Raw genomic sequence first — 24003 nt, forward strand, 5'->3', positions numbered from 1 at the left:
TTGATTTTTTTTCTCTCTATGTATTTTCCTGCTCTCTACATCCCTTTATCTCTTACTCACTCGGATCTAGCCACTTGTCTCTTTCTTCTTGCTTGTTCTTGCATGACCATGTCTCTCAGTGTGGCCTGATCAGTCAGTGCAATTACTTCTCTGTGCATTGGATTACCTACAGTATCATAGCCAGAAATTCTCATTATCCACTAAAAGGAAAAATCCATGTGCTTCCTTGCTGCAATATCTGCTTCTCTCTTCTTGCCGTCTATTCTGTGTGTTTGCTCTCCTCAAAGATAAAGTCTCCCACAGTTTGACTTTTCCAGGGGCTAAACTAATTCAATTAGAGAGGGCATGTTTGAGTGCAGCCTGGAGTTGCACCAGCATTGAGCCAACATTGCAGAACAGGACATACTGTAGTATAAAAGGGAGTCTGTCAGGTCAAACACTCTGTGTTGATAATAATAAAGCCAACATAAATATCTCATCCCGGGCATGAATTTCGCTGTGGGGAAATTCATTTTGTTACTTGAGCTTCAGGTTCATCGGTTTTTATACTTGGGATAGCATACTCTCGTCTGCTGGGAATATGATGAACAAACACAGGAGAAATGGAGAGATGAAGATGATGGGGAAAAAAACAAAAGGCATGTACTGCAGTCAGCAGTGTCCTGAAGAAAAGACTCTTTTCTGATGTACATCTTTTGTATGTGTTTTTTTTTATCACAAAAAGGCAGAGTATGAGCCATATCTGCACACAAGCAAACATGCACATGTACACCTTTTATTCTGCTGTGTGTGTAATATGTTTGTGCATGGGTATGCACGATACCTGCTTCTTTCATTACCGTGTCTTTAAAGCATTCTGTGTGCCTAATCAAGCTCATCAGAGGTTATGGCTTCCCTGAACATCACTGAGAGACTTCCTTAGTTTGATTGCTGACTTTAGCTTTGGCCTTGGGTGAAACCTTTGTGGTACCAGAGCAATGTTTGCTGCTGATGCTGCATTGCGCTCATGCTGGGGATTATATGGCAGCAGTGGGAATAGTGGTTTATGCCTGTGCACTCTTGTTTAAGTTTGAAGGCCATAGTTGGCAGGCAGTGTGTTACTATTAACAAAGGTATTGTGTGAGTGTGTGTGTGTGCTGGCATGTATGTAATGTGTAGTGCCTGCATGTGTGTGAGCTGCTTTGTATAATTGGAATATGAGTCCACATATACCCTGGTATTCATGTAGGCAGTACAGTATCCTTGCATGCTTGTCACTGCATTTACGGCATTGAAGAGGGCATTCCAAAATTAGGTCTATGGTACTTGATGGTCCACATGAAATGATCTATGGCTAACCTATTGTTCCCATTTACCCTCATTTACTGACGTTATTCCCCTCCATATACCTAATTTTTGCTCATGTACTTAACCAATACTAGCCATGATTATACACAATTATGCATTCTTATCCCCTTATACATATGTTGAAAGACACAGAGAACGTATAGCATGCATTATGCTCACTCATTTTCTCTATATTAGTTGTATATTAGTTGATAAAGTCATTTTTGGAAACTTTAAAGTTTTTTTTTCTTGCTGATATTCTTTGATTCCACCTTCTGTTTCAAATTGTGAAAGAATTGCAAAAGGAGTTTTTTTGCAGTCCATCTATCAAAGTTAAATATTGTTCCAGCATGAGCAAACATCACAAAAGGGTATCACGGCCATGAAAATATTACCATAATAAACAGTATCACATGTGTTTTTGTCAGTTATATAGATAAGAGGAGCCAACTGGATTCCCCTTTGTAATATAACAGCTATCACCTGTCATTCAAATAAAATGTAATTGGAACGATTACATTAGTATGAAAATGTCTTCACACATGTCTTCAGACAACAATCAATACATGTAATATAGAGCCGCCGCACGCACAAAAAACATATAAAAGATTTATGATTTATTAGAGTGAGTGCTCGTTCCAGTCAAAATTACAATGTGAAGAAATTATGTCTTTCTTTGGCTGTTAATCTTTACATGATACACACGCACAAACACACATGGACGCACACAGACAGGTTGGGCCAAAAACGCTGAAAGCAAAAAACAAAATCCCATAAATGAGAAACCATGATCATAAGTGATGAATCAAAACTACAAGTGAGAAACCAAAACTATAAGCAAAAGGAAAAAAAGAGGAAAGAAAACTGTAAATAATACAGCTGCAAATGAGAGTGCTGGTGTGAAGATCAATTATCCATTTTTTGTTGTGTAAAATAGTTAACATAGATAAACACATACTTAAACCCTCAAATTCTTTGCTTGCCTTTACATGTTTTTAATCTTTGTTTTTAGTTCTATTTCTTATTAGAAAACTTGTGAACATGAAACGGTACATAATCTGGATTCATAAAGCAGGCTACTTCCCCCCAGCTGCATGTTTCCACTTATTTTGAGCAATTAAAGCAGAAGGTCTTTTATGAGTCTAAAGAGACCAATGATGTGTGTCATTCACTTGATCATACTTGAGCTTACAGGAACCAGTGAGCCTGTCTATAGTTAAAACAGGGACAGAATCCAACAGAACTTATTATTAATTTACTAATCTGGTGATAATACAAGTAACATGTAAAGGCAAAACAACAGATTAGAGAGAACAAGTAACTACTTGATATGATAAAATCAGCACCCTCACTTGCACTAATGTTGTTTCTCATTTACAGTTTTCTTTCCTTGAGTTTTGTTTTGTTGCTTTGCTTTTAGTTTTGGTTTCTCATTTGCAGCTTGGATTAGTTTTTTTTATGGTTTCGGTTTTCTCATTTATGTTTTTTTTCCTTTCAGCCTTTTTTTTCAGACTTCCTTATCATGGTGACTCAAGAAACCATCATGGCGACTTAACACCAGCAAAGTGAGTAGTCCCCCTGCCCCCCCCCAAAAAACTTTCTCCTGTCCATTGTATTTCATCATGATGGTTTCTTGAATCACTATGATAAGGAAACAAAACTGGACCCAAAGGGGGTAAACGCAGCCGTATCATGTGACCGGATAGGTAGATGAGCAAAAGTGTGTGCTAAGACAGGTGTTTTTATTTATGTTGGCCAGTTTAGACGCTAAAAGATTGTTACAGCACACACACTCACCAGCAAACAGAGCAGCAGTCCTATCGACCCGTTCGCCACAGGCCTGGTCGGAGTGTCTTTCTCAGAGTACGACCTTTTTGCTCTTTATCTGACATTTCATCAAGGCTTCATGTAATCCCAAAAATACATGGATTTACTGTGATTTCTGCCTCTGTCTGTGCAGGGACGTGATGCCACGTGTTGTGTACACCTACCAAGTCCAAACCATCTCCAGCCGGAGTGAGAGTGAGAGTGAGCCCTCCCCACCTTTGGTGCACGAACTGGGGTCACCTTACTGCGGAGATGGACGAATCCAGAGGTAACAGGCACCCATGCACACATAATTAAAATATATAAACTAAAATGCGTGCATAGAGATGTACAATTAAGCATTTTCAGAAAAACAACCTACTTACTCGTAATGTGTCTAATCTGGTATTTATAAGTTTGCCAGTATGTGTGTATGTATGATTTCTAAGTACTGCTTCCTGCTATTCTAGTTCCAAAGGAGAAGAATGTGATGATATGAATTCTATGAATGGAGATGGCTGCTCCAGTCAGTGCAAGAAAGAGCCCTTCTTCAACTGTATTGGTACGTCCTATCGATAATGATATCTTTCAGGTTACAAAACAAATGTTTGCAGTCACTTGTTTATCTCACTGGATTGCTGTTGCGGAAACCAAAGGGAGTAAATTTACCTTAAGTGCACCTTTGTGATCAAGGTATTTTACCCCTGACTTCTCAAGCAGATGTGCTGTTAGACATATTGGTACCTGTGAGTTAATGATCCTGTATAATATATAGCAAAGGCATTGCTTGTAAATGTATCCAGGGCTAATGTGGTCTAGAAAGAGTACAGTATAGTAAATGAAATTATTTTTTACTAACTCTTGTGAAAAAAGGCCAAAAGAGATATTTTAAATGAAACGTACATTTTACATGCAGCATTTATTGAGTTAAGATTTGACCATGAGTTTCTTACATAACATTATAATTCTGTTTTCTTCTGTGTCATGATATTATTGTCTGTTTGGATTTGACTGACATAGGGTTTTTTGTTTTTTTTTTGCATTATTTCACAAAAACAGAAGGGCTGCAAAGTTTTTGATGAGACCCACAGGCAAAATTTGTGAATGAACAGATCTGACATGTGGGCATCTTTTATCCAAGTACTTTATGCCTTTCTGAAAAGAATATGAATACCATTAGATATCATAATCACTTTGACCTGTAAAAAAAAAAAATCTGGAAATCATTATTTTTTACAAGCCTGACTGGTCGTATTTTACATAGTTGAGTGACTGGCATCTCCTACGTTGTTTTGTTTTATGAATAGATGGATGGTTTCCTGTCCAGTTCTCCTGCTGTCTGACAATCATTTTGGCCCCCCCTGTTGTGACTGTGTGTGTGAGTGTGTTTGTGCATGTACAGGACATGCATGCATGCACAAACACATGTGAGCCTCTGCGAAGTGGCCACTTAATCCCTGTCAGATTGCTGGATGACTGCATTGGCTGTGCTGTTTTTCCATCAACTGCAGTGCTGGGGGAAGTGTGTGTCAGTGTGCACGTGTGTGTGTGTGTGTGTGTCTAACACTGTCTGACATAGTTGTAGTTTTGCACAGAAATCTGACACTATAATGACGGGACCTTCTGTCCATCTGTCTGTATGTGTGAGAGAGTGCCTGCTTGTCAGTGTGCTGGATAGTGAAAGAGAGAGCTGGATGGAGAATTGACACTAAGTATACAACAGGGCCAGCGTGCTACAGTTTGGATGAGCTTTAATAGGCTATTCACACGATTGAGCCGAATTATATCTGGAATTGATGAAATCGACAAGTTATTTTCACATGACCCCACCTGTCAGTCAGTCCCATTGGCTACATCTCATTAGGGCTTCGAGCCACAGTAAACACAGGTGCAGATAAACCATAAAGGAAATGCAATATGATTTTCTCAAGCCATATTCACATATCAGTTTTATCACTAAAGTGATAGTTTTGGAAGGTCACATTCCTTTCTCTGCCCCGCTTTGACATGTTCTCAAATGAACCAACACACAAAACAGGCATAGTTTATTTTGTTAGCCTCTGCACCTTTCGATTTCTTTCCTGTCTATCCATCTTTGTTCAACTCATCACTCTTTTTTTCTCCAACTGTAGAGCTCCCTTCTTTTTGCTCTTGCACTCAATCACCTTCCCATTTTTTTCCTGTTATCTGTTTATTCTATCCCCATCCGTAGTGATACACTTTCTCCTTTTCCATTCTTTTCCTCATCTCTTTAGCTCACACTTTGCTCTGTTACTCCTGCAGCTTTCACGAGCCACTGTTCGAGCTTCCTCTCGTCTCAAGTCTCGCTCCTTCTCTTCTCCTCTGCCTCTGTTCCCGCTGAGTGAGTGGCGGGAGCGTATTCTGTATGCCCCCTCAGTAGCCCCTCGTTTCACCATTGCCAGAGCACAGAACTGACTTGAGTTTTTGGCTGTGCTGGGGAGGGCTGGAATTTCGAGGAGGAGGCCCCAGCCAACTTGGCACAGAATGCCGCCTTTCCCCCTAACTGGAACCCCACCGGCTGACACTGCTTTAGCTGAGAGCTGAGAGCAATGAGGCCCAGGCAACCTCCCTTGCTCTGCTCCCCTCTCCTCCAGTCCATAAGCTTCCAGTTCCAGACCTTAACTCCGGGTGGGATGTCTGGAAAAATTACTGCTGTATCTTTCTTTACCTCTTGACTTTGTCTGCCTCCCCCCCTCCCCAACTACACCCTCCTCCCTTCTGTGTTTGTCTCTCTTGCTCATTTTATCACTCTCCCCCTTCCATTCTTCCTTTTTGTTTCGTTCTTCCTGACCTTAACATATTCTCTCATCTCCTTTGGCAGATCTTCACACACTCAAGAATTTATCCTTCTTTTCTCCGTGCACCTTTTATCCCTTACAACTCCCCCTCCCCCCCTTTTTTATCTGGTCCTCTCCCTCTTGACCTTCCAAAATAGCAGAGATAAGGTTAGAAATTGTATCAGGGATCAGGGGGTATGAATGTTCTATAAAAAAGGATGAGAGACGGGGGGGGGGGGCAGTAGCAAAGGTTGGAGTTTGTACAAATGAAAATATGGTAGATAGAGAGAAGCAGGGTGGTGGTGGGGGATATGAAGAATCAAACATTAGCTTGCTTAAAAGTCACAAAAACAGAGATAATGATTTATTTAAAGTTAAACCTTTCCCCTGATCTCTTTTCACCTGCAGAGGAGCCAAGCATGTGCTACTACTATGATGGCGACGGGGTGTGTGAGGACTTTGAGCGAGAGACTGGTGTGAGAGACTGTGGCCTCTACACCCCCAGTGGTTTCCTGGACCAGTGGGCCTCTACTGTTGAAGTTTCCCATGAGGAGAAGCCTTACTGCTCTGGTGAGGTGGCTGCTGGATACCCTGCTGTTACTAAGGTAAAGCAATAAACAGCCCATCTTATCTAACATTACAGCTGCTCCCAGTTAAAAAAAAAGGTTTTATGTAATTTATTATGTAATTTATCATCCATACATCATGTTCCTGTCTGATTTCACACAAAATCACTTTGATTTGTTGCTATTGCTTTCTCATCCAGGAATGCTTTACATATCATGATGATAACGAAGCCTCAATTTTTGGGAGACACATAAAAACAAAGCATTTTGGTGGTTTACCAGTTAAATATTTTCAGACACTGGGACATTTAATGAAATGTCTCTCGGGGTGGGTGCTGAAGTTTGCTGCTCTCATTAAAGTAATGCGTATTGAAGGTGAGAGAAGAAGCCATTGATTCCACCTAAGCCCGGTGGAAGCATTGATCTGTTGCTGTTGCAACACAGAAAGAGGCTGATTGCCCAAAACATTAGGGTGAGACATACATTCACACACCGTTAAAGCTTCCGACAAAAAGAAGTGTATTAAGCTCAATCCTATTTAATCACCTCTCCCTAATATGGACAGTCAAAGCTAAGGCATGTTGTTGAAGTGTATTACCTCCTTTAAAGCCACTATTTATTATTTCAGTTCTTGTTGTCCAGTCTCTTGATAGCTTTCAGGGTATTTGCCATGAAAACCAAACATCCTATAGTGTCTTACTATGATGTTAAAAGTGACATCGGTATCCATTGTTACATTTTATGATTGTGATTATTTTAACCCTGCAAAAAAGAGACTTTTTGTTGAATGATCAAGCCTTTATTCCTCTACACTGACAGTGCCCTATCTTGCCTCTGAGGCATGTGTGTGTGATGTTGGAAGTGTGTGATGTTGGAACTAGAGCTTGTTCCCACTGCTGATGGTGCATTTTACAAGGCCAATGTACTGGTTGTTCTTGAACAGCTGCGGTCAGGTGCCTTGCTCAAGAACACTTTGGCAACGATTTACGCAATCCGAGGTAGGAGATTAACCAACACCATTTAATGCATTTGATATTTATATGGCACCACATCAGTCTGAGCACAAAAGAGAATGTGATCCAACCGACAACATTGCAGATGTTTTATTCTCTGAGACACCAGTGGAACACGTCCATGTAACCATAAAGAAAGGATTTCTGCTGTGAAGGACACATTGTCCATACAAAAAGTACTTTTAGTGTGGAGAACACACTGTTCCCCAAGGGTCATATGTGATGAGATCACCTCGTTACAAGGCCACTGACTGTACACTCTATGTGGACACACAAGTGCATGTGCATGAGTGGGAAAATATGCAAACATAGGTTAACAAAACACACTATCTCTCTCTCTCACTTTCTCAGGCATTCTGTCATCTATCCAGGAAATCACAGCTTGGAAAGCTTGTAGGTACACTGTTACATCAAAAAATTGTGTCCTCAAAGCCCATTCCTCTAACCAACATTAGTACATATTGATGTAATCACTGACATTTATTTTTCCTCTCCAGTAACATGCGCTACAGCCGCATCAAATGCCATCTCTTCAACTCCAAATTAACTTTGATTGCACTGTGTCCTTGCAGTTTTGAGCATATGCACACACACACACACACACACACACACAAAATGAAATAAAATAAAACCTGCATGTGTTCTTGCACACAAATGCACACAAAGTCGTGCACACTTGTTTGCTTATGGTAGTCTCTTGGAAAACAAAGATAACACAGCGTGGCCTCAAATAACTTCAGTTGAGATCCTTGTTCAGGCAGCGCTCCTAAGCGCTTGTGCAATTGCATGCATGTGGCTATGGCGACTGTCCTGGAGGCTCACGCCACAGATGAAGCATGTGAGGACTGGTTCTGGAGATGAAGACCAGGCGGTAGGCTTCATTCGTAGATCCAGTTTAAATGTGGCCACTTTAGAACAACATATAAAAAACCACAATGGCTGATCAGTAGCAAAACAATGTTATTGAACGTGTTACCTATTTTGGAGGCGCTTTCAGTGATGTCCAGCTATCTGGTATTTTAATTGCTGGTTTTGCTGACAGTCGCTCTTGATGTGGATCAGAATTCTACCGCAGAGCGCCCAACAAATAGTCATTTTTTTAGGCATCTGGACTGTATTCCCTATCTTAGGGTGCCATGTTCCAGTTTTCTCTCAAGTTTGTGGGCAATTGTTTACATAACAGATTCAACTCTCCTGGCTAACTTTGAAGATTTGTTGGTGGAAAGAGAATATGAAAGATGTATAAACGTTTCATGTGATAATAACCGAGATATCCAAAGTCCAAGCCTCAGATCTACATAGTTACTTAGGATGGTATACTGTTGATCTGTGACCTTTATTAAGATTTTGATGCAGTTTTTCTGAGCAGTGTTGTCTACCAAAAGCACTGTGGCTTTGCTGATACGGACTCACATATTGCCCTTGACAGGAAGTTAGAAAACTGTTGGGGTAGTAGATTGCTTGGCAACTTTGAGATGACTGTCATCAATTATAAAATGGTGAGGACTGAGAAATGGTGACTGCAGGGCTTATTTTCTGCATTCAAGGGAGACAACCCTGAATATGTTGCTTGTTGTGTACTTTACATTTGACTTGGAAAACGGAGTATGAACTCAACCCATGAAGCTGAATGAAGACAAGGCGTCATTTCATGTTGGGTACTTGGCACATAGAGTAACCCCTTGATCTCAGCACAACCACACTCCCAAGACAATGTCATTACAGCGGCACAAAGCCAAAATGACTCTGCTGGAGTTGGTGTGTGGTTAACCACTAGCATTCATCCCACAGTATGTACCATTATTGTCCTTCTTGTGCTTGTTTGTATGCTGGTGTGTGTGTGTGTTTGTGTGGGAGAGAGCTGAATAAAGAGCGAGAGGCAAACAGAGGCCCAGAGAGAGGTTATAAGTGCAAAGGGAGTGTACAAAGAAAACCAATTTTAAGTGTCTTAGCAAGGTGTTGGGCCACCACAAACCACCAGAGCAGCTTCAGAACTCCTTGGTTTCTCCAAATCTTTGGATCTCTACTGAAAGGATAACCCCAACCTCCCTGAAGACATTCCCTTATTTATCAAGTCTGTGAATACAAGCTGAACTAAGAACAAGAGCCAAATTCTTTCTAATGGATTAATTAAACTGGAGGTACAGAAATGAGCTTCTCTCCCAAACTTTGCCACATTACCATGTTGTCAAGCACTTGAAAAACTGACTGTGCAAATGACTCAGTGCTACTTCTAGTCATTAGTTTTATCAGAAACCAACAGGACATTGTCCTGCCTTGCTAATAGCTCACTTTTTCCTTTGTGGTTTAATTTTAATCATGTTTCCATGTTCATGGCTCACAGGTCTTTGGTAGAGTTGGACTAGAGATGTGCCTCCCTGATACAGAACAATGCTAAAGTGTAGCTGACTCTCCCTCTCTTGTTTGTGAGTGTTTTTTTTTGTTCTGAATGAGCGTGCTGGGGGTAGGGGGAGTGGATAGTAGATCATTTCCTTCTGATCTAGTAAACAAGTCCTGTATTGGCTTTGTGGATCAGTCCTGTTTGATGTCTAAAGACAGTGTTGATTCTGTGTGTGTGTGTGTGTGTGTCCGTCCGTGTGTCTGAAAGAGAGAGGGAGAGCGAAGCGGGCAGCAGTGATAGGGATCTTTGCGGATGCAAGAAAGCAACAACAGCACAAGAAGGCACTTGAGGAGAAAGAGAGATCATGTATCTGCACGAAATCTCAAGTGCTATGTACTTTTGTGTGTGTGTGTGTGTGTGTGTACGTGGTATGCACATGGATATATTTCTACTGCAAAACACACAAACATAGATGGATACTGAGACACATCATTTATCTTTTAAACACGATTGTGAATGACTGTCTCAATATGCAGCGTTAGTGTATGAGAGCTGAACTTTTTTTTTTTGCTCAACTTTTGAATCTTCACGCACCAGGGCAAAGCCAAGGAGAAGGATGGGTGAATGCTTTCATATTTAAACCGCCGCTGAGGGAGGGTTCAGCAACATAAGAATAAATGGTGCATGGAGCCATAAACACATACTGCCCTTTTGTACACAATAGCTTAGTAGCCTGCAGTCCACCTTACAGAATGTAAATGTGTGCTAGATCTTTGTAAGGATGGCACACATTCATTTTTGGGTCACGGAGTGTGGATCTCAGCACTGACTTGTAGAGGCAGAAACTACAGCGGTAATGCTATGGTCATATTTTTTGTACTTGTTGATACAGAAAGGGTGAAGTAGCAGGGAGTAAAGCCAAAAAAAGAGGAAAAGAATAACATGCAGACTTAGGAAATGGAGGAAAGAATTTGAATGGTATATAAAGATACATTATGTCATGGCTGAAATGACATATGACATAATGTAGGGAATCTGAACCATAAATGACAAATGACTGATGGATGAACAGATGGGGTTAGTGGTTGTAATTGGAGGTATAACAATCTGGAAATTAGTTTGACCGACAGCCTCACTGCAGTCAAAAGAAAATACATCACTGAATAAAAATTATTGTGAAAGTAGAAAATGGTCCAAAACCACTCTTATTGGCCATTCCCACATTAAAATGTCCTCAAATGAGCAGTTTGATCCAATCAAAATACCATATGGACACCAGAGAATGTATGAAGTTAATAAAGCTGAGACACATTAATGATCACAAAAGTGCCTAACTGCCAGTATAAAATTCTATCCAGGTTTAATAGTTGTGTTGTTTTTAACCTTTTTGTTCCCTCTTTCAGTGTCAGACCCATTACAAAATGTTGTAGAGGACCTCTAATGTGGGGCTACCAGTGAATACAGTAAGGTGTCCTCAGCTTATTTAAAAGATCCTTCTTTCTTGATCAAGCTCACACACAGGTACGCAGTCAGACAGAGACACACAGGCAAAAACATGCACACTCACAGTGCCGACTCCATGCAGGATTATAGGGCAGGTCCATAGGGGACTGAAATGTACTACTGCTGTCTTTGTGGAGCAGAACATAATGTTCCCCCACTACCACACCATGGAATATGGTGAGCCAGCTCAACTTGCTCTAGGGGGATTGGATTGGAGAACTGGCCCTAGCAACTAACCTGTGTGTGTGTGTGTGTGTGTGTGTGTATGTGTGTGTTTGCCCATGTGCTTATATATCCGTGTTCGTGTGCAGACTGCTTGCCTTCATGCACATATGTGTAGATGAGTTTGTGTTAGCAGGGAGGGGTGCATGTGCATTCAAACTTTAAGATCAAACAGCAAGCCAGGTGATTTCTCCAGAGAGGGCTGCTGCCCAGGCAATCACTGACGCAACCCCTGGGCACCCCTGGAGAACACTTCCCTTAATTATACATAAGCAACAGAAGGGATAACATTTTAGTCCTCTCATGCTGCAAGATGTTGCCTATATGTGAGGTTCACCCATCTCAAGATGTAAAACAAACATATGTGCATGAGGCCTGTATTAAATAACCTCCACTACATTCATCTTCAGGTAAGCAATGCTTCAGAGGAAGAAGAGAGGCACTGTAAAAGAAACAATTCTGGCTAGTAAAAACAAGGAAACAATAACTGGCCCATTTTTGTCCCAGGTCCAAAAAAAAAAAAAAAAAAAAAAAACTGTCAGCATGTTTGTATACTTAAGTAGAGGATACATACATACTGTAGATAGGCTACTGCAGAGCGTGTATACAGATTCACGCACATTTTCCCCTACATATACATGCAAACAAACACACAGGCAAACTTGCACATACTGTTGCACAAGCTGAAACACACACACACACACATACATGCCCACAAAAACAAAAGCTCATACAGTAGCCGCGCTGTTGCTTTCAGCAGTACAGGAGGGCCAGCTTCTCTGGCACTGTCTCTCTCACCAACATTCCCCCAAACCACACAGCCCTCGTCAGGCACGGTGCCAGTGACATAAGCGTGTGGTAACATTAAAAAGAAACCTCTGGGATGGCGTTCCTTTTTCCCTTTTACTTTTCCCGTTTCAATTATTATTGTGGTTCTGCCATGTGGAAACCTCATTGTGGCTGGTGTATTTTTTTCATGGCACTGATGACCCCCCCATAACATTTTCAAGCTGTTAATATGCAGGGTTTTGGCCCTGTTTTATTGAGCATAGGGGGCCACTGACTGAGGGACATTTATATTCTCCGCAGACCCATCTGTTTTCAACTTGCTGGCATTGTACGCTCACCAATCCCTATACATTAGTTTGTGGTCTGTGTTCTCCTACCACCCAGTCGCTACTCATGTCTGCCCTGATGAGACTGGGATAGGTAAACTGTATAATTGCAGCCACTCACTAACTTTTACAGCCCCATTCTCAGTAGGCCATGGAAGTCGCCCATCATTAGCCCTGGACCAATGAGACGGTGAGCTTCGGTGGGTATGGGTGGGGCCGGGTGACAGGACATTACCTCACACACCAGGCGCTCACCAGCATTCCAGTAAACCATGGGATGGTGCTTGGAAACTCATACTAGTTTCTCTCTGTTGCTCTTTCTCTTTTTCTCTCCACAAATGCCTCACAGATGCTCACTCCTGCTTCCCATGCTCAGGCTTCAAATTTTTATATGTGCCTTTAGCAAAGAGAAAAAGAGCAATGCAAAAGCAATACCTGCTAATAGAAATAAACACATTTTTGGAGGTGCTGTGGCAGGATAGGTATCTTCCTATGAAGTTCTTATCTTAATTTGCATTTGCATGTGTCCAAAATTTACAACAAACTAGTTCACTGCCTGACCTTCCAAAGCCATGCAGCAGCACCTGAAACAAACAATAAACTCTGAAATGCTCCGCAGGTGCACCAGGCTTACAGCGGAGACACAAAATCAATCACCATTTTAGTTGTAGTGATTACGTTTACTGCTAAAGTGAATGACTGAATGAAAGCAAGAACTGTGGCCAAAAATATTGAGACTAAAGACAGTGGGGTTGGAATCATTTTGGGAAATGGGAACTTGCAAATTGATGTAGACAAGGGGGATTGTGGGAAAGTCGGTTGACAGAGATAAATTCCAACAGTCCTAACAACAGAAATGCTCTTGCAAGCCAATCCTCTGATGATATCTAGCTGTATTTTTTTTTCATTCTGCCACATGGTACATAGCATGTGAGACATTATGTTGTCATAATGGCGTCCCCATGTCTGTCTATGTGTAGATGCGATACATTCTCGTGATCACCACTTCATGACTCGACAATGCATAACTTAACTTAATCATTTGTGTGTGCCATGCTGAATAGCAGTACCTATAGATGAAAACAAAACTGATTCGCAAGAAACGGCTGCATCACTTTGATGTTTTAAGACTGGCTTTATTTATACCACAGGTGATTTGTCAAGACATTAACTCAGAAATGTTTGCTAGTTAATGTGTTACTGTAACTAGTTTAATTATTGATCCTGCTAGGTGTGGCATGGCTTTATAATGTGAGGGCATACCATTAAAGACAATGATCTCTCATTGTTGATTCTTTGCATTGTGCTCTGTTCAGTGCAAAGTAATGAGAAATGAGTATAGAGTGTCAGAAAAGTCCAGAGTTGAGCTCTTCCTTAGGCTCCTGCGCCATCTACTAGTGTTTTTTAAGATACAGGAAGGACCTTTGTGAGGCCTCCTAAAATGTCTGAGGGCCTCAATAGTCTTTCGAGAACATATGGCCCATGTTTGTGTGTGTCAGTGAGGTTTATTGATTTGAATCCAAGATAGGGCATTTTGAAAATCTGGAGGCTTCAACCTCAGTAACCAAGCCAAGGTGGGCGTAACGAATGTGTATGTTTGTATTAAACATGTTTGTACATAGGTATGTGGTATGTGCAGGCATTCCTTCCCAAAGAGGTGATCTAACCTCAGCCTGGCACCAAAGCTCCATCACAAGGGGAAAGGCTGTGGTTGAGGTACATTATGTTATTAAAGCCATTATTATTGTCATTACTCTGTCTTTACTAACAGCGGCGCTCTCTGCCCCCCCTCCCCCCACCCCCACCCCAAGTTTATGTTTTGTTTTATGCTCTTAATGAAAGTTTTTACAGTACAGACATATTTTCAGGTAATGAGCCTGACAGTTGCACTCTCTCTTTCTCCTCACCTTTATCTCCTCTGGTTTCCCCTTGGCTCAAGACACTTAGCTCTCCTTTTATCTGAAGTGGTGATTTACAAACACCAGTTTGTGTCTGCAGACCAGGGGTTGGCTGTTGTCTGCCAGTCTGACTAGCCAGCTGGTACAAATTAAGACCATGTGTGTGTAACTGTGTGTGTGTGTGTATATATATTTTGAGTTAAGAAGTTGAACTCATCTCCAGTGTAGCTGTGACTGTTTTTCAAGGAAGGCGAGAAATTGTTTTGCTCCAAATAGACATCTCAATATTTGACTTATGTACCTGGAATAGTGACTAGTATGTCCTTGGTATAAATCAGAGCAAGGGAGTCATGTGTTTAGAATGAGTTAGGTCAGGAGAGGCTATCAGAACTAATAACTTTTGTTTTGTTGTTTTACTAAACAGGCACCCTTTTGCCTATTGCCTTACAACAGTACCAATTTCCTCTTTGAAGCAAATCCCTTTTAAAAACATGTATTGCATGTTATGAGTATTACCACTTTAGATTCTCCTGTCACTTGTAACAATTTAATCATCTTTTTTTTTTTACCTCACAAACAACAGATCTGCCATATCCTCCCCTTACTTTTTCCAACTGAGAGACGTTATGATAGATTGTTTGGACTGTCTTTTGTCAACAGTTCCTGCTGTGATGTTGTAGTTGTAATCAAGCAAACCATTCAAAGGTCTGCCGGCAGGTGGTATATTTTATAGGCATAACAGACTGAAGAAGGGCAAACAAGAGCAGGTCTTAGTTTAGATGCATATATGCTGTTTTCTTCACTTCATTTCCATATTTTGTTTTCCCCTTCCCCTGTATGATCCATACAAACAAGTGTTGATTATGACCTGCTTTGCTTCTCTGTTAAGGGTGTTGATATAGCGATGCAATACTTTTGACATCCTCTGCAAACATACAAACAAATAGATCCAGTATCTATTAACGTGATTATACTGGTGTTGTATTACATATGTGCAGACACATGCAAGAAATCCTTGTGTGGCTTTGAGAACCACATCTTACAAAGATATAGTAAATAATGTGTTTGACAGCAACTGCTTTTTCCTTGAAATGTTTTTCAGTGATTTAACACTCCTAATATTAGGGGCGGGCTGATTGATCAGGGCTTGCAGTGTGTCTATGATAAAGAAAACCACATCTGTTCTTTATTTGGTCTCATTGGATTCAGATGATGTATTAGCCATAAAAGTTTATTTTTAAAATCACGCTGTTTCTGAGACAGATTATAAAATGAGGCCAGAAAAAAAGGGGCATACCAAAGACATAGAGAGAAGCAGACTTGTATTTGTCAATAACAGGTACATTCGCTATGCTAGAATTAGTTGTGGTAATGCCTGGATGCTTTTTGCAGATGTTAGTGTAACAGTGCTTATGCTCCTGCCACACTTGTTAAAGTGGCTGAAGTAGCCTTTGTATATTGACAATTGTAGCCATATGTTGTGAACTTGCACTTCTGTGTAAAATGATCAGCTTTTGTTACTTAACCTGTGATGAAGTGAGTGCTATAAATGTTTCTGGGCTCCCATCCCTCTCTTCTCAGTGCATTAATCAATGCACGTGCCTTTTACCATCCTCAGGGACTTACTGTTGAGAATGCATTTACCCCAGGCCTTAAATAACACCTGATCATAGTACAAACGAGACACAGGAATTTTCATCTGTGATCTCCAGCAGTCTGACATTTGTTTTCAACTGGCAGAGTGCTTCGATACCTCCTACTTAAAAGAACTTACTAGATGTGCCCAAGGTTTTTACACATCTCCAAGAGTCCAGATTAAACTTTCTTTTCTAATATTTTAAGCTGGTATCTGATTCTTAAATACACCTTCTCAAAGCAAAGCATTTTCTAACTTAACCACAATTGTAAACCCATTTCCAGAGAGAACCCACTTTGATATCTGAACAACAACAATAGTGAAGAGAAGTTTGTTTAGTTTAGTTTGTTTATTATAAAGTCCAAAACTGTTGGTTGTGTCCATGTGGTGTGCTAAAAGGTTTGACCTTAGATTGCGCTCTTGAAGAAGGTGTGATTGGTGTTTACTGATACACACAAAAGCACACTGACACACATAGGACCAGGAGCACTGTTGAAGTTCTTAGAAATAATGTGCTAGGTGTAACATTGTTACAAAGAAATACATTTTTGGGACAATGAACTTGAGCCTTTAGATTAATGTTGACAACTAAGATAGCAGTGTGTCTGATCATACAGGACATCGCCAAAAGTTACAAATTGAGGGGCAAATATAGTCTTATAAGGGGATTGTATTTGTAAAGGAAATACCTAAGAGATCTCAAAATGGATTTCAACCACCTTGAGTTTGCATGTACGTGCAGTCGGTGTATAGGTTTCCTCCAGGGACCTCTGTTTCATGCTGTAATCCAAAGCCATGCAGGTTAGGTTAACTGGCAATTCTAAGTTGTCCATAGAATGATTGTTTGTCTCCATGTGATAGTTCAGCAGCTTGTCCATGGCTAATCAGTGTGTGTTGGGACAAGCTTCATCTGTCTGGGACCCTGCAAAAGATAGATGGATGGTTAAAAGCATTTTAAAACAAAAACAGTCAAACAGATAAAACTGTTCATTACTATCACCAACCTTAACCAATCTTTTAATGACTAAATCATATCAATGACAAATCTGTTGAGAGTGTTGTGACTCTTGCCACTGCATGGTGAGGAGGCTGGAGGAAGTGTAATGAGCCAAGGGAGCCTTGTGAATTACCTCCTACTGGTGCGATGCTTTATGGGGGGTTGTTTGCTTGAGGGCAAAGGTTTTGGCATGTCAAGCAGTGTTTGTCTGTCTCGAACAGTAGGTTGTTAGAAAAACACACCAGGAGATGAGGGGGGAGGAAAAGATGAGAGGAGGATGGGGGGCTGTGGAGGAGGGTGTAGCTAGTGCCACCTGTGTTTACATGAATAAGTCATCAGTTTGCACATGGAAATGGTTTTGTCACCTGCCATGCCAGTGAAGTGTTAGCAATGGAAACAGTTTCTCTCGACTTCAATTCATTAGCAGAGCTACAGTCTCTGTAAAGCATATTGGTTAATTAAGTCATACAGTCAGAGAGAATTACTCAGAATGTTGTGGGGGGTTTTTTGTCAAGGCCAGACCAGAGCTGGGCTGGGAAGTAATGTTGAATTCTGGGAAGCCCTGCGCTTGCCAAAGAAAAATAACCATTGGTTTCAATTTAGTTACTGTATTTATTACGTTAACATTTAGCATATGACTGGTGACTGTACTCTGACATGGAAATATCACGGCAAAACTTGGAGTGAAAATGGAGATCTGCGTACACAACTGCACTCCAGTGGGGCCAAAGTCTCATGGCGACTGTTCTCAGGTGTTTCTCACCTGCACTTCTTATTTCTGCCGCTTCAGCTGTGAGCAGAAAGGTCACGTCAACAGATCCAGGGGACAGATATATGGACAGATAGCTGGTCTGGCCAGTTTTCCACGGTGGCAGGATCTTACTGTAGCCTCTCTAGCAAAACTCTCATGTTACTGGTGTCTCATTTCACTAGCTCAGGGCAGCGGGCGAAACTCACCGTCCTTGGGTGTGTGCCCTCTCTCCCCTTTGTTTGTGTTTATCTAATGCTCAGTAATCCTTTACCATTTATTACTTTTACTTTTCTGTCTCTCTGCTACTTTCCCCACATTTTAATGAAGATGACCCCTCGGCCTGTGCGTCTCATGCTGGACATCATCCCAGCATAGCTAATGAGGTGATAATGTGTGGGACAAAAATCCTGGAGGGGGTCCTTTGATCTTCTGTATGTCAGCAAAGTCACAGTAATGAGGTGACTCTGTCATTGTAAAATTTATGATCACTGTAACTCGTAGTTTTGAATTCAGTTGCATTTCTTTTACTTTTAAAGCTCTGCCCTGCCATTATCACTGCTTCTGATCGGGAGACGGAGTGGTAAAGTGAGAAGTTTAGCAGCTAGTCACCATTCCTGAGCTGTTTTGGCTTGAATAATCTACACATGTAGGCTACACGCAGGTGGCTTGCCACAATAGTCAGCACAAATTAAAAAAAGGTCTAATTGCTTTTTCCAGGTATTTTGTTTAGGGTTTTCTACCTTCCCCAGATGCCTTGGCCTAAGGATGTGGTCACATCAGAATTGGCCTCAGGAAACTGACTCAAACACTGTGGTTAGAACCAAGAGGGGCTGGGCTGAATGTTTAAGTTGCTGGTTAACATATTTTCGTACACTTCGCTGTAACTATTAGTGTGGCAAATCTTTGCATATCACCATCAGAAATTCTGTCGAAGTTGATTCAAATTAAAGTTTGAACATAGTGGAGGCCAAATTCCACTTTTGTGCCAGTCAGAGGTCAAGTTTTAAGTTGCACTTAATGGTTATTAAACATAACTGTCCAGCAGTTATGTTTAATAACCATTTATCACATCAACTCATTGAACTGAACAGATTTTTTCACTCTATTACTTCTTACATTACACAAACACTATGTTACACCCTAGGTCTTAAATAATTTCTTCCTTTTACCAGTTTACCAGCTGCTTTTGAGGTACAGTGTTTCACTAAATTTTGCTGATCCTTATTTCTATAAAGTGATATAAATCTAAAAGGATTATTAGATCAACCTGTATAAGTTTTTCTGTGTATGTGTACTGTGTAACAATTGCAGTAGTTAATTAAGACATCCTGGTTTGCATGTTACCATATCATCATTAGGAGGTTAGTTGCAAATACATACAACAGGTGAATATGGCTAAAATGCTGGGGGTAGCTTAGACGATCTGCCAAACAAGTAGGATAAACTGGCATACACTACAGTATGTACACAGCTGTGTGACAATTGAGGAGCTACATGGGAGACATGAAAACTCTCTGAGGGCTTCTAGTGGACAGGTGTGGCATGACAGGATTTAAAAAGCCAGCACACAGTGAGTACACAAAAACAGAGGTTAGCACGAGAAAGAATCTGAAAAAGAGGAGGGGACCTGGGGCATGCATTGCATGACAGGGTGCTGGGTTTGTTGACAAGACACAAACAAACAGTGCTGCACAGAATGCACGTCAGCTGCACGTCAGCCCAAACAGCTGAGAAACAGCTGACAGTGGTGGAAAAACAAGGGTCACAGCATTGTCAAAAGGCCAAGACTGTAACCAAATGTAAGCTTTTTCATAGATCGGTACCGTGTGCAAGATACAGAATTCTAGCATGTTATCTCCCGAGCTACTCTGCAACTTTTTCTAACTTAGAGGTCTGTTGTGATGAAAGTCAAGTTGGAAGAAGGTGCAAGTTCCTCAGAGATGAAAAACTAACAACAGGAGCAGCTGATAGGAACACAGATTCTTGAACTGTAATCGCCTGCTAGCTGGCATAACTATTGGAATTACAGAACTATATATTCTATAATTGCATTTTACATTTATCTGTACTTCTTCACATGCATAACATAACAGAATCAATCTATAAAATGAAAAAACAAACAGACTTCACTTAGCAGGATGCATACAAAATTAACAAATTCTTCCTTTCTCTTTTGTTTTCTTAGACATGTCAGTCCAAGGTGTTTGATCTATCAGATGGAGTGTCCCAGTATGCATGGTTCCCCTGTCGTGAGGCTCATCAGTCAGCTTGGGGATATCCTAACTACTGGCTCAAGGTAAGACCGATATCCATCAAATATGGCTCAGGCCACATCAGTAAAGAATGATGCTTTGAGACAGTGCTCTGGCTTTTGGACAAAATGCACTTAGTTATGTGGTTAAACCTCTGTCAGTCTTCTAAATACAAAAAACCCTTACAAACCAGCTGTAGGTCCTGAAGGTTCCAAGCATAACAAGCTTGAAACATATGTTTTATGCTTGCTTGTAGTCTAAACACCAATGCTGCTTGTTTTGGGCCTCTGAACACAAAAAGATGTCACTAAGAAAATATTGGTTATGCTCTTGTGAAGGTTTAGCTTTGGTGCCTGCTGTGGTTTTATAGCTAATTAACCAATTGTCACTGGTTTTATTTTATAGTACCTGTTAAAAATGCCATATAAATCTGGAGTTTTTATTGTTTTGTGAAGTAGTTTGCTTGATTAATGATTTTCAAGTTTCCTGGTTTCAGTGATTCATTCTATCAGAAGTCTGATTTAGCCATGATTTTTTATTTATTTCTATTAAAGGGACTTCTCAATGACAATAATGTAGAATATATAAGATATACTGTATAAGATAAATTAAGAAGATAATGGATGAGGAGAGACAGTGGATGCCACTCTACCCTGAGTTGTGGTGTTCCCTACCCTCAGTCCATTACATTTTACACCAGGACCCCATGCAGCGCATTGTTGCATTGTGGTATCATTATAGTGGCAGAGAGAGTGCAGAATAATGCACCAATTTGGTCTCACATATGGCAATGATGCAAAACAAACAGAAACTCATCCAACTCCTGATAAAGGCAGATAGCTTTTAAGACGGGATGATTCTAGTTACTGAAAATTTGTACTTTATGCTTTTTCTTCATTCAGGCTCACTTCTCTCATCCCATGGTGGCTGCAGCAGTGATCATACACCTGGCTGCTGACGGGACTGGCTACATTGACCAGACTCAGTGTAACATCACTGTTCAGCTAGTGGACACCAAGGAGGGCATCCATAGTCTAGGTGAGAACTGTCTTATATACGTTTAAACTGAAAACTCTCCTAATTCAGCTTCAGCTTTGGTGTCAAATTGTTAAATATGATTGATGGAAAGCACCTTCAGCACCTTATTCACCTTCAAGGTTTCATTAACATTTGCCACGCTGATTCTCTCCATAGGCGAGTGGCGTCTCAGCTGCCGCACCAACCCTTTGGTGATTCCAGTGAGCCATGACCTGTCAGTGGCCTTCTACCACACCAAGGCGATCCTGGTCATGTTTGCCTCTCGCCTTGTCGCCATTTCGGGTGTAGGTCTGCGCTCCTTCCAGTCCTTTGACCCCATCACGATCAGCGGTTGCCAGAGCAATGAGATCTACAACCCCACAGGCCAGAGGTGAGCCCAAGAAGATACGGGAAGAGAACACTGTTGCACATGAGGCATACATATGTTACACATACAACCAAACAACCAAATACATTCATATGAAATCATAAGATTATGTGAATCTACTGTACACAACCATACTATCTGTAGTCTTAAAAGTACGGGACACTTTGTGTAGTGTTTTTTCAAAATACCCATATATGTACACACGTGACATACTGTGCACGTTTTATATATTTATAAAGCCAAAGTTTAGAAAGTTTTTTCTCAGAGGGACAGAAAAGAAGAGCAACAGAGGAGGGATCTCTCCTTCATGATGGACAAATTTGACAATTCAGACAATTCATAATTAGTGAGAGTGGAAGACTGATAAGTCCTCAACCAGAAAATGTCACCTCTGCCACTTGGAAAAAGGACAGACTATACATATGCACAAGATGGTATCCTTGCCATGTCAAGGATACCATTCACACAAAAGGAAAATAGATGAGATGTGCTAAGAGCTGTGTTGTTCATGTGTGGAGTTTAGCATGAAGGCGAACTTGCGTAATAACAGGCAAGAAGCTGTTTAATGTTAGATGCCTGTCCAAAGTTACGGCTATAACAGTAAAACTTTCTGAGTAACAAATATAACATCACTGGAAATGTACAATCAATTTGGACCTCTTGCTGAGGACCGCAAATTCCCAACAACAGAGCCGCCACGCTGCCTGCCCAACACTAAATCTTGTTTACCTTGTTTTTTATTGGCTGAAGTGCACATTGTATAAAAATATCTTTTTTCTTGGAAATATCCTGCCTAAAATGGACATGTTTGGACTATTCAATACTACACTGAGGTTGTCAGTTGCCTTTTTCTCAGCTTAATCAAGACATGTCTTGTGTGATGAAAAACATGAAGCAGTTTAAAACCCAGCATGTGAGCCAGAAAATAAAGATAATCACCATTTGATTAAAAAACCACTAAACAGTTATTGATGACATGTGTAAGAGCTGTTGGTGAGAATTAACACCTATTTAGCTATAAACTCACAATTTCGAGTCTCCTGCACCTCTAATTTTAACTGCTAACCATATGATGTCAAGTCCCTCCTCACAAACATAGCTAAGCCAGACCACACACACGCACGGGGAGTCACAATTTACCAATTTCCACACCACTGTCATGCATGAGACAGTTCGTACTGATGATGCTCCCACAGCCCTTTCAACAAGAAATGCACTAATAAACACCATAATACACAGAGAATGGATGGTCGGGGGGTCTGCGCGGAGAGATAGAGCTGTTTGTGGCTTTTGTTGTGTGCCAGTGAGACATCCAAGAGCACCTAAATAGATTAAAACTATTGTGTATCTGCACCAGCCAGGAAATTGTTTGTTACCGCACACACACACACACACACACACACACACACACACACACACACACACAGACTAGTTGCTTTCTCGCTGACTTTCTTTTCTTCCATATTCTTTCCACTTTATCTAATATCCAGCGGTGCTTGAAATCTCATATGTTTACATGATGGCAAGTCGACCAGACATGCCCACTTATCTTCAAAGTTTTTTACTTAAACACACTATGAGCTGAATATTATAATATAGTATTATAATCAATTGTAATTCATCGGTCTGTCCTTACTTCAGTAGAGAATCCTAACTCTCTGTGTCATTGATCTGTTTCTCTTTTTTTTATCAACTCCGATTCAGCATCTGCATTCTATCGCCTGCACCCCACTTTCCAAATTTCTTATCTCTCCTCTCCATTTTGCCTCCTCTCTGTCTTTACTTCCTCCACATTTCCTCCCCATCTCAGCTCCTCCCTCCCCTTAATCATCTCTGTTATCCCGCACTGCCTTCCCCATCCTTTACTTTCACATCATCTTCCTTTCCCTCTAACTGTTTGTCATCCCCTTCTCCTCAATTCTCCCCTTTCTGTGCCTCCTGCTCCCACTTTCCCTCTCTCATTCTCCTGGCTGAGCAGCACATTTCCCGTAATACTTATGCCTCCACAAAACACCACATCCCCTTTTCCCTGAGTTGTTAACAACAGGAGCTATTAACATGACTCAGTCTTATGTTCCATGCTTGTCTGCAAGCACATGCACATATATGTTTTCCCTTTTTTCGAAGGTTTTAGCACCACTTTTTTTCTCACTTAAACCTTTTTTCTGATTTTTTTTAGTCATCGCCTCTTACCAAATCAAGAATTGTTAGAGTTTTAAGTGTATATGGGATATTCATGCTATTTTTTGTCCTGCTCTCCCTTTTTCTATTCTATTCTTCTTCTTCTTGTACATACTATTCTTTTGTGCCGTATACCGTACTTCTCATTTGCAGCGGAGGAGGAAAGTTTTCCAGGTAGTTAATTGTAATTTAT

The 24003-nt window shown here is 40.8% G+C and overlaps 1 protein-coding gene across 1 annotated transcript in view; it reads left to right on the forward strand.

Annotated features, from left to right (window-relative positions):
* The window catches only part of pappaa (pregnancy-associated plasma protein A, pappalysin 1a), an 82007-nt gene that overhangs the window by 29940 nt on the left and 28064 nt on the right, over positions 1–24003 (forward strand). The window contains exons 8-13 of the mRNA XM_018662962.2: positions 3287–3421; positions 3603–3694; positions 6339–6535; positions 20158–20268; positions 21127–21262; positions 21419–21632. Of these exons, the coding sequence (XP_018518478.1) occupies positions 3287–3421; positions 3603–3694; positions 6339–6535; positions 20158–20268; positions 21127–21262; positions 21419–21632 (885 nt within the window). The remainder of the gene's footprint in view (positions 1–3286; positions 3422–3602; positions 3695–6338; positions 6536–20157; positions 20269–21126; positions 21263–21418; positions 21633–24003) is intronic.

The sequence above is a fragment of the Lates calcarifer genome, linkage group LG9 (genome assembly GCF_001640805.2).
Source record: "Lates calcarifer isolate ASB-BC8 linkage group LG9, TLL_Latcal_v3, whole genome shotgun sequence".
Lineage (NCBI taxonomy): Eukaryota > Metazoa > Chordata > Actinopteri > Centropomidae > Lates > Lates calcarifer.